The sequence below is a fragment of the Elephantulus edwardii genome, unplaced genomic scaffold (genome assembly GCF_000299155.1).
Source record: "Elephantulus edwardii isolate Elephantulus edwardi_28Jun2011 unplaced genomic scaffold, EleEdw1.0 scaffold00302, whole genome shotgun sequence".
Taxonomy (NCBI): domain Eukaryota; kingdom Metazoa; phylum Chordata; class Mammalia; order Macroscelidea; family Macroscelididae; genus Elephantulus; species Elephantulus edwardii.
Window position 1 is genome coordinate 2,423,403 of NW_006400052.1, and position 17,740 is coordinate 2,441,142.

The window sequence follows — 17,740 nt, forward strand, 5'->3', positions numbered from 1 at the left end:
GGCATGCGGCGACGGCCTCCCGCTCCCCCCGCGGCCCAAGCGGCAACGGCGGAGGAGCCGGCGGCGGTTGCCGCTGAGGAGGCGCGAGCCCCGGCCGGGCCCCCCCGCACCAGACCATGTACTCGGCCCACAGGCCCCTGGTGCCCGCATCTGGCGCTACCTCCCGTGGCCTCGGCATGTTCGGTCAGTATCGCCCGCACCGTGAAACTGCAAGGGTCAAAGTGTCGGGGTGATCATTGCGGAGTAACGGTGACGGGCGCTCCAGATGAGATCGGTAGAGGCAGAGTAAAGGGGCAACGGGAAAGTTGCAGAGCTCGGCCGGGCCAAGTGGTTAAGTGACAGCAGGTGGGAGTGGAGCAGAGCAGATTGGAGTGAGGAATGGGGAGTTGAGTACCTGGGGACAGCTGTGACGTGTAGGGGATGGGTTGGAACAGGCCTTTTGGAACTGGAGGTGCGAGGTGCAGAGTAGAACTAGCTGTGGGGCCTGGGTGGAAACAGGAGCGGCATGAGACCTACTGGGTGCCGAATAGAGCAGAGTGGGGGCTGTGATTGAGGCTGGGTTTGCTCAGCAGAGTGATAGTCTGGAATGTGTGGGGTGTGCTTTGCTTATAGGAGGGGGAGACTCGGGTAGAACCTGGAGGATCTTTCACTGGGGAGGGGGCAGGTCCAAAGAACTGTCCCTGCATTGTCTGCTGGGTGCTGGCTTTCTTCTACCCCATCCCCCTAGAAGATGAAGAGACCTTGATGAGAAAGAAATCTTTGTCAAGAGAGGAACAGCTCTTGGTTCCTGGGCACTGTTAGGGGCTTGCAGGGACCAGCAGACCTTTGGGCCCCTGGTGCCTTGGGGGTGGAGGTCAGGCTAGTCAAGCTTGAACATCTGGGACTCCCGTTCTTATTCTTACTGTTCTTCGATGACCACTTTTTCCTTTGTGAGCCCCACATGGAATCCGGTCTCAAAGCCAGTGCATCACACACAGCTTCCTGGTCCGGGCTTTTGTAGGCAAGGGATGGTTGAGGGGTCACCCCAGGTCAAATTGAACTGAACAAGGGGAGGCCTGGAGTGATGGAGATCAGGGCTAGGGCGTTTCCCTCCTCTCTTGAGCCTTCTGCCCTTCGCAGGGGCCTCCTCTGCTGGTTCCACTTCCCCCAGGAGCCAGGCAGTAGAGGGGAAGCCCAAGCCCAGCTAAGGTTCCCCGGCCCCCAATTCCAACCATGGGTGGGTCCCAGTCTAGGATTTTCCCTTTTTCCCACGCAGCTTCTGGGGCTGAAGGTGAGCCCCCAGACACTGGCCCATGGTGAGGCAGTACTTTCCTGTACACGTTCGCGCTTTTGCTTTCCTTGGGGACGTATGTGTAACTATATTCTCCTGTGCCTCATTGTCTGTGCCTTGTCTTCCGAGGAGTTTACTACACCCTCTGTCTTTCTGGGCAAGGGGGCAGGATGGGCGGTTAGTCTAAAGATAAACTCAGAGGTTTAGCCAGAGGGAGACTGAGAGGCCTCTTCAGGGGTGGAGGATGCAGGAGCCACCTGTGCTCAGCCCAGGAAAGGCAGGGCAGGTCTGACTGTCAGAAGTGTGTGCTAGACAGAGGGAGGCAAGAAGAAAGACCTGAGATTCCCTGTCCTATGGGTAACGGGTAGAGACTTGGGAAGGGACACGTGGCCACCTTCCTCAGGGAAAGAGAAAGCGTTTGGGGCCAACGCAAGGGGTTGACACAGCCTAGGAGAGAGAGTACTGGGGTTGTGGCACAACTGGGGGTGTTCTTAGCATGGCTGAGATTTCGGGGCCTTGGGAGTGTGGGATGGCAGTCAAGCATGACCTGGTTTGTGGCAGGAGCTGGTTGTTCCTCAGGCCTGGTCCCTGGTGGCAGAGCTGGGGTGTGTGTGTGTGTGTGTGTGAGAGTAAATACTATTTCCTTTCCGTGTTTCTGTTTGCTTTTTTTACCAACCTAAAAACCTTATAAAAAGGTGGTTTTCTTGAGCGAGGTTGTTGCCATCACCATAGCCCAGGAGGCTTGGAGATTGGTGAAGGGGTGGAAAGAGGGGGCAGAGGCAGCCTCAGGGTGGAGAAGAGGTTGAATTGAGAGTCAGAGCTCCATTTTCTGGCTGCCCAGCTCACCTGACCCCTTCCCACAGTGTGGACGAATGTGGAACCTCGCTCTGTGGCCGTGTTCCCCTGGCACTCCTTAGTTCCCTTCCTGGCCCCCAGCCAGCCTGACCCCTCGGTGCAGCCGAGTGAGGCACAGCAACCTGCCAGCCACCCCGTGGCCTCCAACCAGAGCAAAGGTGAGGGGCAAGGGGCTGCAGGGAAGCCTGGGTGAGGGCGGCCAGGGAGCCCAGGGCCTCGCTGATCCCATTCTTCTGTCCTCAGAACCTGCTGAGTCAGCAGCTGTTGCTCACGAGCCACCTAGTGGGACAGGAAATGCTGACCTTGGGCGGCCCCCCGCGGCCACGTGCCCTGAGAGCCCAGTGCCTGGACCCCCTCACACTTTGGGAGTGGTGGAACCTGGCAAGGGCCCTCTGCCTACTGAGGAAGACGTCCCCGGTCCCCCAGGAGAGTCCCGGCTAGACAGCGAGACGGAGAGTGACCATGATGATGCGTAAGGGCACAGAGGCCTGGGACTGGGGGAGGCATGCAGGGTGGCCATCATCATGGTCCTCACTGTCCTGCCTCCCCCACCACAGCTTCCTCTCCATCATGTCTCCGGAGATCCAGTTGCCTCTGCCACCTGGAAAACGTCGGACCCAGTCCCTCAGTGCCCTGCCCAAAGAGCGGGACTCATCTTCTGAGAAAGATGGACGCAGCCCCAACAAGGTGCAGCCTTGCTGCTTTGCTGTTTCACATATGAGCTCCTGCTTTCTGACCAGGCTGTCTCCTCAGCCCTAACCTACCCCTCTCGGGGCTTTGTCTCCGCAGCGGGAGAAAGACCATATCCGGCGGCCCATGAATGCCTTCATGATCTTCAGCAAGCGGCACCGGGCTCTGGTTCACCAGCGTCACCCCAACCAGGACAACCGGACAGTCAGCAAGATCCTGGGCGAGTGGTGGTATGCCCTGGGACCCAAGGAGAAGCAGAAGTACCATGATCTGGCTTTCCAGGTACTGTTCTTTTCTCTCTGGGCCACCCTGGCTTCCTCTAGTTAAATGGCTAAACGAGGGATCACCCTGCCATCTCCTGCCAGGTGAAGGAGGCCCATTTCAAGGCCCACCCAGACTGGAAATGGTGCAACAAGGACCGAAAGAAGTCAAGCTCAGAAGCCAAGCCCACAAGCCTGGGGCTAGGTGGGGGACACAAGGAGACCCGGGAGCGGAGCATGTCGGAGACAGGCACAGCTGCTGCCCCCGGAGGTGAGCTAGCAGGCCCTCAACTTTTTTACATTGTCTCCTCTTTCCGTAAGGGCTACCAGCAACCTGCAACCCCAGCCACCACTTGCTTGTGCCCTGCCCTGTTAGTTGCTGTGTTACAGGCAGTGAGAAGTAGGGTTTTTAGTAATCAAAGGCACATTTCACTTTTCAGTAAAGACCACTGAGCATCAAAGTGGTACAGTGACTTATTTGCATGCACAGTATAGTAGTAAGTCAGGATTTAAACCCCAGTTTGTCTAGGTTGTAAGAAACGTCATAGCTAAGAACATCCATTTGTGCTCCTTTTAATTTGGTGAGCATTTTTAGTATACTCAGGACACACTACCTTAGTAGGGTACTTTCTAAAGTCATCTTAGATGGATGTGGATGTGGCCTCGCAGCTTGCTGTGGCAAGGGGGTGTTCATTCCTTCCTGAGATAGATGGGCAGGCCATTGGTTAGATATCCAGTGCCATGTGACTTCCAAGCTCTCCTCAAACTCAAGGGCAGCTTTCCATTGAAGAATGGGCTTGTTTCTTGCCACCCCTAGGGGGCAGGACCCAGAAGGAGAGTCTTTCCCACTGGGTGGCCCAGGGACACCAGCCTGTACTGCTTAGTTCTCCACGTCTGTGGCTGCCTCGGTGCAGGTGCTGATGAGCGGCTCCTAACTTCGACTGTCTCTCTCCTCCCAGTGTCCTCAGAACTCCTATCCGTGGCGGCCCAGACCCTTTTGAGCTCAGACAGCAAGGCCCCAGGGAGCAGCTCCTGTGGGGCCGAACGGCTACACGCGGTTGGAGGGCCTGGCTCAGCCCGGCCCCGTGCCTTCTCCCACAGTGGGGTCCACAGCCTAGACGGCGGGGAAGCAGACAGCCAGGCCCTGCAGGAGCTGACTCAGGTCTGGGGTGCACGCCTCCAGGGGGGTAGAGGGAGGGCTGCCCAAGCTGGCAGTCCTGGCTGAGCCCTCAATGCCACCTGCCCTGCAGATGGTGTCTGGCCCAGCGTCCTACTCTGGCCCAAAGCCCACCAGCCAGTATGGGGCTTCAGGCCCCTTCACAGCCCCTGGTGAGAGCGGGGCCCTGGTGGCCAGTGGACGTCCCCCCCTGCTGCCCACCCGAGCCTCTCGTTCCCAGCGGGCAGCCAGCGAGGACATGACCAGTGATGAAGAGCGCATGGTCATCTGTGAGGAAGAGGGGGATGATGATGTCATTGGTAAGCAGAGCAGAGTCTGGAATCTTGACCTGGGGGGCCCTGGATAAGGTTGAAAGGGTGGAGGAGATTTGATCTAGGTCCCCTGGTGCCTTTTTTGTCACCATTCTTCGTCACTATTGCTTATTTGTTGAAACACTTTTGAGGAAACTCAGCCCTGCTCTTGGGAGGTCCCAGCCAGAGAGGACAGGTGTGTGACCAGAGGATTAGACACAGCGCTAGATGCTCTCCTGTAGGCAGGGAGTTCACACTGACTGAGGAATAGGTTTCCTGAACAACATTCCCTGCCAGTTGGGGCAGAGCTGAGGTACGAGCCCTGATCCCAGACCACTCTTCTGGAGCAGCCTCGCACCCACCTTGTGGCCATCTGTGCTGATATACTTCATTGTGTTCTCTCAGCTGACGATAGCTTTGGTGCCACGGACATTGATCTCAAGTGCAAAGAGCGGGTGACTGACAGCGAGAGCGGAGACAGTTCTGGGGAGGACCCCGAGGGCAGCAAGGTGAAGGGGCTGGGGACATGGCACTGTTGTGTGGCACTCACTCTCAGTGTGGGGGAGAAGTGACTCCTGTGGGGTGGATTGAGGCCCAGGGAGTGTGTGCTGCTTCTCTCTGTAGGGAATTAGGGTCTAGCCAAGATAAAATGCCTTCCGCTAATTGGTGCAGGCCTGGCTGACAGGCCAGTGAAGGTGGATGGGATGTGCCTGGGCTTCCCTGAAACTATGTGACAGCCTTTGTCCCCCCAGGGCTTTGGCCGAAAGGTCTTCTCACCCGTGATCCGTTCCTCCTTCACCCACTGCCGTCCGCCCATGGATCCTGAACCCCCTGGGCCCCCGGATCTGCCTGCATCCTTTGGCAAGGGCTACGGCCCCACCCCATCCTCCTCCTCATCCTCACCTGCCTCTGCCTCAACGTCTCTGGCCACCTCTTTGTCCCTGGGCACAGGAACCTTCAAGGCCCAGGAATCCGGACAGGGCAGCACAGCAGGCCCACTTCGGCCCCCGCCTCCTGGTTCTGGGGGCCCAGTGACACCTTCCAAAGCCACCCGTTTCTTCCCAACGGACCCTGCCACCTTTCGGCGCAAGAGACCAGAAAGTGTAGGGGGCTTGGAGCCACCAGGACCCTCAGTCATTTCAGCACCTCCTGGTGGGGGAGGGAGCATCTTGCAGACACTGGTTTTACCCTCAAATAAAGAAGACCGGGAGGGCAGCAGAGCCCGCATGCCCTCAGCCCCATCACTGGCTTATGGTGCCCCAGCAGCCCCCCTGTCACGCCCAGCCACCACCATGGTCACCAATGTGGTGCGGCCAGTTAGCAGCACTCCTGTGCCCATTGCCTCTAAGCCCTTCCCCACCTCCAGCCGGGCCGAGGCATCTCCAAATGATACAGCAGGGGCCAGGACTGAGCCAGGCGCTGGGTCACGGGCCCCTGGGGGCTCCCCACTGGGCGTCAGCTTGGTGTATTCGGATAAGAAGTCTGCGGCAGCCACCTCACCAGCTCCACACTTGGTGGCTGGGCCTCTGCTGGGCACTGTGGGAAAGGCACCTGCCGCTGTCACCAACCTGCTGGTGGGCACCCCAGGCTATGGGGCCCCTGCGCCTCCTGCTGTCCAGTTCATTGCCCAGGGAACACCACCTGGCAGTGGGGCACCTTCAGGCTCTGGAACAGGTGCAGGGAGTGGCCCCAATGGGCCAGTGCCCTTGGGCATCCTGCAGCCAGGTACCCTGGGCAAGGCTGGGGGAATCACCCAGGTGCAGTACATCCTGCCCACACTGCCCCAGCAGCTTCAGGTTGCACCTGCCCCAGCCACAGCCCCTGGGACCAAGGCAGCTGCTCCCAGCACCCCTGCTCCCACCACCAGCATCCGTTTCACCCTGCCGCCAGGCACCTCCACTAACGGCAAGGTCTTGGCCGCCACCGCACCCACTCCTGGCATCCCAATCCTGCAGTCCGTACCTTCTGCCCTGCCCCCCAAAGGTGAGTCCTGGACTGGGCAGTGCAAGGACAGCACCAGAGCCCTGTTCTGCGTCCTGGTGACCCTCCCTTGCTTGTTTCTTCTAGCCCAGTCGGTGTCTCCTGTGCAGGCCCCACCCCCGGGTGGCTCGGCCCAGCTGCTGCCCGGGAAGGTCCTGGTGCCCCTGGCAGCCCCTGGCATGTCGGTGCGTGGAGGAGGGGCTGCCCAGCCCCTGCCCTTGGTGAGCCCACCATTCTCAGTACCAGTGCAGAATGGTGCCCAGCCTCCCAGCAAGGTGAGGACACCCTTTCTCTGCCCATTCCTTGAGGGCCTGAATGGCTATCCCTGTGGTTTTTGCATCTCTTACCCTTTGTGTTTGTCAACCTAAGTCTTTCAATCTTTGCTGCTCTGTTTCTTTGTCACTGAGATTTTGGTTTTTTTTCCCCACTGTCTTGGTGTGTTGCTTTGAGTTTTTTCCCTTGATTTCTGCTTTTAGCATCTCTACTTTGTTCTCTGTCATTGATCTACCCTTGACTGTCCTCTTTTCTTTGTCTCCATTCTGTTTTGATGCTCAAATTTTGCATTCCCTGTTCTTGCTAGTGCCACACCCCACTAGGTTTCGTTCCTCATCTGCCCCATCTCAGGCTCACAGCTCACCCCTCGCCTTGGGGGCTCTTGCCTACAGATCATCCAGCTGACTCCAGTGCCCGTGAGCACCCCCAGCGGCCTGGTGCCGCCCCTGAGCCCGGCCCCACTGCCTGGACCCACTTCTCAGCCCCAGAAGGTCCTGTTGCCCTCCTCTACCAGGTAATCAGTTGAGCTTGTTTGTCCTCGAAGCCTGTCTAGAGAAGAAATTGGGCAGGGCTGGCTCACTGCCCCCCCTCCCCTTTCCTTGCCTTTCCTCTCGGCAGAATCACCTACGTGCAGTCAGCGGCTGGGCACACACTGCCCCTAGGCACCAGCCCCACATCCAGCCAGGCTGGAACAGTCACCTCATATGGGCCCACAAGCTCTGTAGCCCTTGGCTTCACTTCGCTGGGGCCCAGTGGCCCGGCCTTCGTGCAGCCTCTACTCTCAGGTGAGGGACCACTTAGCAGGCAGGGCTGGGGGCCCACGATGCCTGGGACTAGCCAGACCCTGATTCTTCGTTCCTTTTCCATTTTCTCTCTCTCAGGCCAAACCTCACTGCTGGCTCCAGGCCAGGTGGGCGTGTCACCTGTGCCAAGCCCCCAGCTGCCTCCCGCCTGCACAGCCCCTGGAGGTCCTGTCATCACAGCCTTTTACCCTGGCAGCCCTGCACCCACCTCCTCAGCACCCTTGGCCCAGCCATCCCAGGCCCCGCCAGGCCTAGTCTACACTGTGGCCACCAGCACCACACCCCCTGCTGCCGCTATCCTGCCCAAGGGCCCGCCAGCCCCCACCACTGCCACGCCAGCCCCCACCAGCCCCTTTCCTAGTGCCACAGGTGTGTGTCAAGGCCAATCCAGGGTGAACTGTAGGACCCAAGCAGTGGGCTCTAGTTGGGCGTGACTGAATACTTTTCTCTCCCTCTGCAGGCTCCATGACCTACAGCTTGGTGGCGCCCAAGGCCCAGCGGCCAACCCCCAAGGCCCCTCAGAAAGTGAAGGCGGCCATCGCCAGCATTCCCGTGGGCTCCTTTGAAGCAGGTGCCCCTGGGCGGCCTGGCCCTGCACCCCGGCAGCCGCTGGAGCCTGGCCCAGCCCGAGAGCCAGCTGCCCCTGAGTCAGAGCTGGAGGGGCAGCCAACAACTCCAGGCCCTCTGCCACCCCCAGAGACCTGGGCTCCCCCTGCCCGGAGCAGCCCCCCACCACCCCTGCCTGCTGAGGAGCGGACCAGCACCAAGGGTCCTGAGGCCGTGGTGAGAACTCAGTGGGCACTTGTGGAGGCACTTGCGGTTGGGGCTGGCTGTGCTCTTGTCTGCTGTCCTTGTCCTCTCTTCCCTGCTCACCTGTGTGCACATGCCCTCCGCTTGTCCCCGAGGAGCTCAGCAATTCCACGTCCCACTTGTCTGTCAGACACCTTACTCACTGAGCTCCTTGTCCCAGCCTTTCCAAGTCTGCATGACTGGGTCTTTTCCACATGTCCATGTGTCTGGCTGACTCAGCATCCATCTGTTCTCTGGGCTGTGCTGTGGCCCACCTGCTTGTCCGAGTGAGCCTGAATCTCATACCTTCTGTCTCCCTGCCTGTTTCCACCTCAGGCCAGCAAATTTTCCAGCTCCTCTGCAGACTGGCGCATCCCCGGGCTGGGCCTGGAGAGCCGAGGGGAGCCTCCCACCCCACCCAGCCCCACCCCAGCTCCTGCCCCCAGTGGCAGCCTCAGCAGCAGTGAGGGCAACGGTGGGAGGGCGGCTGGGGACACCCCGGAGCGCAAGGAGGTGGCTAGCACCGGCAAGAAGGTGAAGGTGCGGCCCCCACCCCTGAAGAAGACCTTTGACTCTGTGGACAAGTGAGCATGGCCCGGGGGGTCTTTGCGGATTGAGGGGGTTTTGATGGGCGTGGACAGCTGCACTGGACATGGGAGGTGACCCTGTGGACTTTCCAGCAGGGTCCTGTCAGAGGTGGATTTCGAAGAGCGCTTTGCTGAGCTGCCCGAATTTCGGCCAGAGGAGGTACTGCCCTCCCCTACCCTGCAGTCTCTGGCTACCTCACCAAGGGCCATCCTGGGCTCCTACCGCAAGAAGAGGAAGAACTCCACAGGTAGGCAAGCGCTGGTCACCCAGGTTGGGGGGGGTGAAGGACAGACGGGCCACCTCCGCTGAGCCTGCCTGTTTGACCAGACCTGGACTCAGCGCCCGAGGATCCCACATCACCCAAGCGCAAGATGAGGAGGCGTTCGAGCTGCAGCTCTGAGCCCAATACCCCCAAGAGCGCCAAATGCGAGGGAGACATCTTCACCTTTGACCGAACAGGTACAGGTGCTGCTAAGCAGAGCCTGCAAGAGAAGTTTGGCATCAGGGGAGAGAGAGGGCAAGGTGGGATGCGGGTCCCAGAGAGTGAGTGGGAGGACAGCCAGTCAGGGGTGGGTCAGGCAGCTGCTGTAGTCTTGACCCTGCCGTTGTCCCCTCGCTGCTTCAGGTACAGAAGCTGAGGATGTGCTCGGGGAGCTGGAGTATGAGAAGGTGCCCTACTCATCACTGCGGCGCACCCTGGACCAGCGCCGGGCCCTGGTCATGCAGCTCTTCCAGGACCATGGCTTCTTCCCCTCAGGTGAGCCTGCTGGGGCGCTGGGTCAGCCAATGGTGGTCAGGGATCAGGCCCCTCGGCTGTCCTGCCCCAACACCCATGCCTTTGTATCCCCAGCCCAGGCCACTGCAGCCTTCCAGGCCCGCTACGCAGACATCTTCCCCTCCAAGGTCTGTCTGCAGCTGAAGATTCGAGAGGTCCGCCAGAAGATCATGCAGGCAGCCACACCCACGGAGCAGCCCCCTGGAGCTGAGGCCCCTCTTCCTGGACCGTCCCCTACTGGCACTGCCACTGCCCCTGCTCCCACCCCCAGCCCTGCTGGGGTCCCTGACCCCACCTCACCTGGCTCGGACTCTGGCACAGCCCCAGCTGCCCCACCACTGCCTCCACCCCCAGAGCCAGGGCCTGGACAACCTGGCTGGGAGGGGCTTCCCCAGGCATCTCCCCCACCCTCTGGACCCTCCACAACTGCCACAGGCAGGTGAGGGACCCCTGAGAAGATCCCAGGACCCACAGTGCCCCCCTCAGGACACAGACAGTATATAGGTGGCAGGAATGCGGGGCGGCAGGATGGTTACCTCCCCCCTAATAAAGCCATTTCGTCCTTTCCAGTTTGGGGCGGAATGAGGCCTGTTCCTCTTGTACATATCCCCTCCCCCCCATAGCTCCCTCCCTGTGATGGGGGGCAGCTGAGGGGAACAGGGGCCCTTTCTCTCCGCACCGAGCCCCTGTACATATCCTGGAGTGTGTTACCTTCAGACTCTTTCATTTGTACTTTATGCAAAATGGCTCGTATGAGAGCTTCAAGCTGGAGGGTAGTGCGGGCCTTGGCCCACAGGGAGGCACCTGTGGAGCAGGGAGGAGTTCATGCACCCCTTCTCTCCCCAGAGGGGCTGGACTCAGGTTCGTTTGGGGGTGGGGGCTCCTGCACTTTGCCACAGGCATGGTGGGGGTTCTCTCCCCACCCCCTCTGCCTTCCCAACTTGAGTTGTACTTTCTAAGAAGGTGATTTACCCTTACCCTCACCCTCCCCAGAACAAAACATGTTGATCATGTGCAATATTTCTTACTGTGCCGAAGCCGCAATGACCGAGATTAAAGCTGTTTAACACATCTGTGTCGCTGCTGCTTTACAGGGGAAGGCGCGCATGCCCTTTGTGGTCCTGGGCGTTTTCTGTGAGGTATGAGTGGGGTGGATACAACAATTCTAGGATCCTGAGCCCCCTCACCAGCACCATGGGGGTCTTTGAGCAACTTCACTTACTGAGTCTTGGCCAGAGTGCCTGGGAAATCTGGGCCCAAAAAGGGAGTGTCCCACAGTGTCTGATGCGCCATCATCCAGTGTGTTCATCTTGGGGGAAGGCCTGAGACCCAGGGTCATTAATTGCAGCCACTAATGGCAACCATGAAGTAGAGCTGCTCTGTAGGTTTTCAGTGGCTGGATTTTTGGAGGTAGATTGCCGGGTCTTTGTTGAAAATGCTTGACCTTTGGGTTAGGGTAACAGTTTATGCCAGAGAGGCACTCATGCCATGGAATGCACCCATCACTAGTCTATGAGTTGTCTACGCAAGAGCGTGCTCATAAGTGCACTGGATTGACTGCTTGTGTCTACTGCCCCCCTGCGGCCAGAGACAGCACTGCACCTTGGAAAGACGTTATACCCCTCCCACTCACCAGCTGTGGACACGATGCTCTGAGTCTCTGACCTGGGGGGAGACTCTGTGGAGGGTGAGCACTGCTAAGGGCGGGGAGGGTCAGGAAACGACTGCGGGAAGTGGCATTTCACCTGGGATCAAAGCGCTAATTATAGAACTGCCAAGACTAGGCTTTGACTGGTGGATCACTATTTTCAAAAGCCTTGATATGAGTTGATCCTGACTTGCAGAGACCCTAAAGGACAGAGCAGAGCTTCCCCACTGAGTTTCAAGGCTTTATAGAAATAAGACACATCTTTCTTCCATAAAGGGGCCAGTGGATGGAACAACAAACTTGGTTTACAGCCAAGTGCTTTAACCTTCATGCCAACAGGGACTCCTTTGCTGTAGGATCTCAACCCCACTGCTGTTGAGTCAATTCTAACACACAGTGACCCCTTAACAGGAGACTCCCCATCTGTCTCCAGAGGAGCAGCTGATGGATCTGAACTGCTGCCCTTTGAGTTACCAGCCCGATGAATGTGCTGTATAGTATGCTACCAGGGCTCCTTTTCTGTAAAGCAGTGCTGGCAAACTGGTTTCACCTCGTGTTCCTATTGGGAGTGTTTTGGATGGATTGGTGATGTCTGCCCTGGGTAGATCTAGTACAGCACAACACAGGGTCCCAGAGATTGAAGATGAGGCAGTGGTACCAGATGGACTCAGCCACAAAGCAGGAGGTGGGACGAATGAGAATTGAGAATTTAATGTGTGGGAAGGCAGGCTGCTCATGATGTGGGCTCCATCGAGAGGACACCCTGACCTTGGTCTTGGGCCAGCAGACGCAGAAGCAGGGAGTGCAGGGCCCTGCAGACAGGTGTGTAGCCCAGGCGGCTCAGGTGCAGGTAATCATACATGTCATGGTGACTTATGGTGCCATCCGAGTGCACGAAGCCAGGATCGGCATCTAGGAAGTGGGCCCTTGGTTGGCCAGCCAATGCTGCCCGTACCAGCTCATTCACCCGTCGGTTCTTCTCCCGAAGTGGGTTGGGGTGCTGGCCCCGTGGGAGCAGACCCTGAGAGGAGATATAAAGAGATGTCTGACCAGCCAGCTGTTCCCTGCTTCCAACTTGGGAAGCTCACAGATAAAGGAGATGCCAGGGTAGGGAAAGTGGGAGATCAGTGTAGGAGCACTTCCTGATACATACCAACCCCCATTAAGCCAAAACCTGATTGTCTGCTGCTTTTCAAGTACCACTCCCAAAATGGCAAGATGGTGACCCTTGCAGAGGAAAGTTGCCTGCTAGGTGTAACAGAGTCTAGATTCACCAGAGGACTGTGTGACACTTTTCAGCTATTCCAGTGATACTTTAAATGTTTCAGTACCTCCAGAGTCTCCCACAATCCCTTGGGGAAAAATAGACTAATTGGTCCCTGAAACTCTCATTAAGCATGATGCTCTGATAGGTGGGCAAGCATCACCAAGAGACTTTGCCTGACAGCCAATGAGTGCTCTGTGCCAAGCTATGTGGAATCATGTCAGATGCCAGCTATGGCTACATCTGAGGGGGTCCTAACCCCATTATTCTTCCTTCCCCATCCTTCCATTTTCTCACCAGCACTACGACTCGGGCCTGGGGCTGCCGCTGGTTTACCAGTTGCACGATGGCCTTGATGCCGCCTGTCACTTGTTCGGCTGTGTGTCCGTGGTTGTTGGTGCCCACCCAAACTACTACAATCTGTGGGGAAAATAGGTGTGAGGGTGCAGAGAAGGGGCTGCCCAAGCATGGTCTAGTGCCCTCCCAAGTTCCACTTACCTTGGGCCGGATGTGTTCAAGCTCCCCGTTCTCCAGGCGCCATAGCACGTGCTGGGTGCTGTCTCCACCAATGCCAAAGTTAAGTGCATGCAGAGGAGAGAAGAGCTCTCGCCAGATCTGTGTGCATGAAGTGTCATGGGCACAAGGGCAAGGTCAGTGTGGATGACCACCCTCTGTCCAAGTATTCACCAGACGCCATCACGGGAGAAGTTGGCTTTATGGAGCAACTTCACCTTGAGCAAACCCCTTTATGGTCAAAGTTCACTTTATGGAAACCTTCATAATCTCACTCTCTGCAGACCCCTTAGAGGCAAGACTCACTCTGGAAATTCACTCTGCATGAACAAAGGATTGAATCCTCACTTTATGGAAAGCAATTATGGATGAACCTCGCTTAGTGGAAGGATGGGCTGAGCCCCGCTCTGTGCAGAAGATATTAGAGTTGACCTTCACTTTGACTAAAGCTTCTATAATTGCTTGATGGAAACTCATTAGGGCTGTGCACCATCTTAGGCAAACAATGAAGAGCCTCACCATAAACGATCATCTTGCAGCAAAGCCTTATTCTATTCTAAGTTTCACCTGACAAAGCCACAGCACACACTATCTTCTTAACAGAATGCTGCACCTTAAATTGAGATTCTCAGCGTGGGGCGCTACCTGAGGCTATTTCCGGTACCCAACGCCCCAGAAGCCTTGGGCTCCGTCCAGGTGTGTCAATGAAGGCAAAAGGCATGGGTCAGGCAGAAGGGCGGGTCTCACCTCGCACTGGTGCATTAGCTGGACCAAGGAGTCTCCGATGAAGACGACTTCGGGTTCCTTATCTTTGCTGTCCGCCACAAATCGATGGTGCTGAAGGGACGCACGAGGGGGTGTCAACAGTACTCGCGCTCAGAGACCCGCCCCGCCTTGCAGCACCACCACAACTGCCCTCAGTTTCCCAATTTACAAACCAGCTGCCTTCCGGGGCCCCACCCCCACCCTGGACTCCAGGGAATCGACGAGCGAGGTCGCTCACCAGGGACATCCAGCGCCCGTCCCCCTGCACGTCCTGCACCGGGGTGGGCTTGCTGGCCGGGTTCTCCTCCGCGCTCATCTTGGCACCGGAATTCCTGCAGGATGAATGTGCAAGGTCGCCCCGGAGCACTCCTGGAGGAGGTGGCGGTGCCACGCCCACCCTCACCCCTTCAAGCAACAATGGACCAGTCCCGGCTGCCGCAGCACTCCAGCGGGGAGCGCTGGCCGATCCCAGGCACCGCCTTTCCTGCAGGGGAGGGAATTTCAGGGAGAACCGTCCCTTCCCAGCAGTGAGCTGCCCCGGCCTAGGTGCGGGTTCTTTCCGCCCCGACCACTCGCTCAGCAGCGGAGGCGGTGGCGCGAGCACTAGGGGGGCGGGGTAAAGGCGAAACCATCCAGCGTAGTGAGGGAGGAAGGAGAAACCACCTCGCTGGCCTCACGGGTGTGGCCAGAAGCGGCGAGTGGGAGAGTGGGCGGGGGAAACGAGAGCCCTTCCTCAGGGAAGGAACCATCTGCGGGGGAGGGGTGGTGGCGGCGACAAATGGGCGGAAGGGACCACCTACGGAGGCAGGGGGGTGTGCCCCATTCACGTGGTGGGGGGAGGGGAGCTAGTGGGTTAATCCATTCTTCCTGGCGGGGGTGGCTATAAAAGGACGCTCCCATATGGTACATTAAAAATTAGAGGTGTGGTTTTAAGGACACTCTAACGACCAGGGCGTTTGTGAGCCTATCTGCTCATGGGCCTCCCCTGCTCAAAAGCACCAGTGTTTTGTGGCCTTATAGCGAGAAATTCCTTATCTCTGCATTCAAGGCACCACAGGCTCTGTTCCGTGGGACAAAATAGAGAAAGGAAATTAGAGACGCCCGAGGAGCCCAGGTTCAGCCTGGCGTGCCTCCTGCAGCTCATCTTGCAGATCTGTGGCCTCTGCTACCCTCCCTAAACCCTCACACACACATAACTTCAGTTGGATCTGTCTAGACTGAAAACTAGATCTACAGCCAAGTCCCCCTAAGGTCGCCCTCATTTCGAATTAATCTCAGACTTCAACGTCTTACAGTCCTACCCCGTCCCCCCCGCGCCCCTTGTTTTCTGGACCAGGTGGGATTCTCCACTCTCTCCTTAAATGCTGGTCTTTTTCCCAGATGGTGGTGGTGGTGATTAGGGGCCATCAAGTCGACTATGATTCATAGAGACCCTATGAACAACAACAGATCTGAACCTCATGATCTCTGTTATGCTCAAGCCCACTGCAGTAGTCTATTTCGTTGAGGGTTATCCTCTCTTTCTCTGACCCTCTACCTTTCTCAGCATGATGTTTCTCGCCAAGGACTAGTTCCTCCTGAAAACATACCCAAAGTAAGAGAGGCAAAGTTTCACCATCCTTGCCTCTAAGAAGCACTCTGTACTTCTTTCAAGATCTATTTGTTCCCAGGTGGAATCTTCAAATCTATTCATTCCTTCTACAGGGTGATGCTGGGGTTTCAAGATTAATTCACATATTGTGTTTATGTCCTGCTTCATTCCGTTAAAATTTGAGCTCTATGAGGGAAACGGTGGGGGTCTGGTGTATAGGGAGTTACGCTACCAGTGCAAAGACAGGCGGTTTTAACTCACCAGCTGCTCTGCAGGAGAAAGATGGGCAATCTCCTCCTCTGAAAACTTGCTGGAGGATCATCTATGAGTCAGTTCTGACTGAATGGCACACCACAACAACAACATGACAAAAAGGATCTAGGTACATTGGTGTCCAGAACAGAGGAATGAAAGAGGCCTAGTACGTAGAACCTGCTCAAAAAATACTGAATGAATATTAAATAGAGGTATCAGATTCAGACAGATTAAAAGGGAAATGATCAAAAATGTGATTGAGGGAAGTATCAGGGGATATCTGAGAGAAGAAGAGAGTATGTCAGGGTTGGGTGGTAGTGTGAGTAGCTTCCTAGAAGAATTAGTATCTGAGCTAGACTTTAAATGATAAGGAAGAGTGAACAAAAAGAAGGAACAGGTATACAGTAATATGGCTAATTAGAGGAAGAGAAATACTGTTATTACTGTTGTTAGGAGCTATCGAGTCAACCATGACTCCTACTGACTCAACAATAGAGCTGAACCCTGCCGTATCCTATGTCATCTTTGTTATACTTGAGCCCATTGTTATACAGTCACTTTGTCATTTTATCATCTTGAGGGTCTTCCCTTCCTTCATTTTTAGGTGGTGTCAAGTAACTGTGACTCATAACAACTCTCTGAACAACAGATCTGAACCTCGCCTTATCCAGCACCATCCTCACCATTTCTGAAATGCTTGAACCTATTGTTACAGTCAACCATCTTGTTGAGGGTATTCCTCTCTTTTTCTGACCCTCCACCTTTCTTGGCATGATGTCTTTTTGGAAGGATAAGTCCCTTCTAACAACATACCCAAACTATATGAGATGAAATGTCACCATCCTTGCCTCTAAGGAGCGCTCGCTTTGGCTGCACGTCCTCCAAGAGATTTATTTGTTCTTTTGACAGGTCATAGGATATTTATTCTCCAATACCACAATTCAAAGGCATCATTGACCAATTTTCAGATGCATGAAGAAGCAATTGAAAAGGCCATGGCTCAAAACAACTCTGAGATATCATCTTACTCCAGTAAGAATAGCAAAATTTAACAGAACAGTAAACTTCAAATCCTGGCAAGGTTGTGAAAAAACTAGAAAGCTGCATGGTTCTTTCTCAAAAAGTTGAGAATAGAAATTCCATCTGACTGGGGAGGGGGTGAGCAGGGAGAAAAGTGCAACAATGGATGACTGAAAACCCTAAGTCTCTGTAAACTTTCATTAAAATTAATTAAAAAAAATACCATTTGACCCATCAATTCCACTACTTGGAATATACCCTAAAGAGACCATAACTGCCACCCAAGCAGATACATGCACACCCATGTTTATTGCAGCTTTGTTCACAATAGATGGAAACAACCCAAGTGCCCGTCAACAAATGAATGGGTAGAGAAGCTCTGGTATATTCACACAATGGAATACTATGCTGCATTAAAAAACAAGGAACTCATGCAATATTATTCAAAATGGTAGACCCTGGAGGACATTATGCTGAGTGAAGTATCTCAGTCACCAAAAGACAAAAACTGTATAATGCCACTGTTATAAAAGAGGACTGACATAGGGGTTTGGAGTAGACTGAGAAAGAGGGGATAAATAATGTATACTGTGTTGAAACAGATAAAGGAGAGAACTGTTTAAAAGGGATATATGATTAGGTGTTATTTCATGACAGGAGTCCAGAATGAAGGCGGCATAGTGAAGTGGACTTGGGGGGAGGGATTGTATAACAATGAAAGAATTTTTCTTTTACTTTTCAGAGAAAAGAGCGAACAGGGGGAGAGGTAGGCAGGGAGAAAAGTGCAACAATGAATGAATGGAAATCCAAGTCTCTGTAAACGTTTATTAAAATTAATGGGAGGGACCCAAAATCTCTGTAAATGTTTATGAAAATTAATAAAATATAATTATAGAAAAAAAATAAAATTAATGGGAGGGAAAAAGAATTTTAA

At 55.5% G+C, this 17,740-nt stretch overlaps 2 protein-coding genes across 2 annotated transcripts; one reads left to right on the forward strand and one right to left on the reverse strand.

Annotated features, from left to right (window-relative positions):
- Positions 1-116: 116 nt before the first annotated feature.
- CIC (capicua transcriptional repressor) lies at positions 117-10,193 on the forward strand. The gene is made up of 20 exons (XM_006900940.1): positions 117-183; positions 2,134-2,283; positions 2,369-2,597; positions 2,683-2,812; positions 2,915-3,097; positions 3,181-3,346; positions 4,035-4,237; positions 4,326-4,551; positions 4,948-5,051; positions 5,295-6,525; positions 6,610-6,797; positions 7,188-7,309; positions 7,414-7,580; positions 7,677-7,967; positions 8,059-8,381; positions 8,724-8,971; positions 9,068-9,222; positions 9,303-9,434; positions 9,601-9,732; positions 9,826-10,193. Exons 1-20 carry the CDS (start codon positions 117-119, stop codon positions 10,191-10,193), a joined length of 4,815 nt encoding a protein of 1,604 aa, XP_006901002.1.
- A 1,900-nt stretch (positions 10,194-12,093) lies between these two features.
- PAFAH1B3 (platelet-activating factor acetylhydrolase 1b, catalytic subunit 3 (29kDa)) lies at positions 12,094-14,363 on the reverse strand. Its single transcript, XM_006900939.1, has 5 exons — positions 14,179-14,363; positions 13,923-14,012; positions 13,161-13,277; positions 12,960-13,082; positions 12,094-12,419 (listed from the first exon to the last, which is right to left on the reverse strand). Exons 1-5 carry the CDS (start codon positions 14,254-14,256, stop codon positions 12,132-12,134), a joined length of 696 nt encoding a protein of 231 aa, XP_006901001.1. The 5' UTR covers positions 14,257-14,363; the 3' UTR covers positions 12,094-12,131.
- Positions 14,364-17,740: the final 3,377 nt, after the last annotated feature.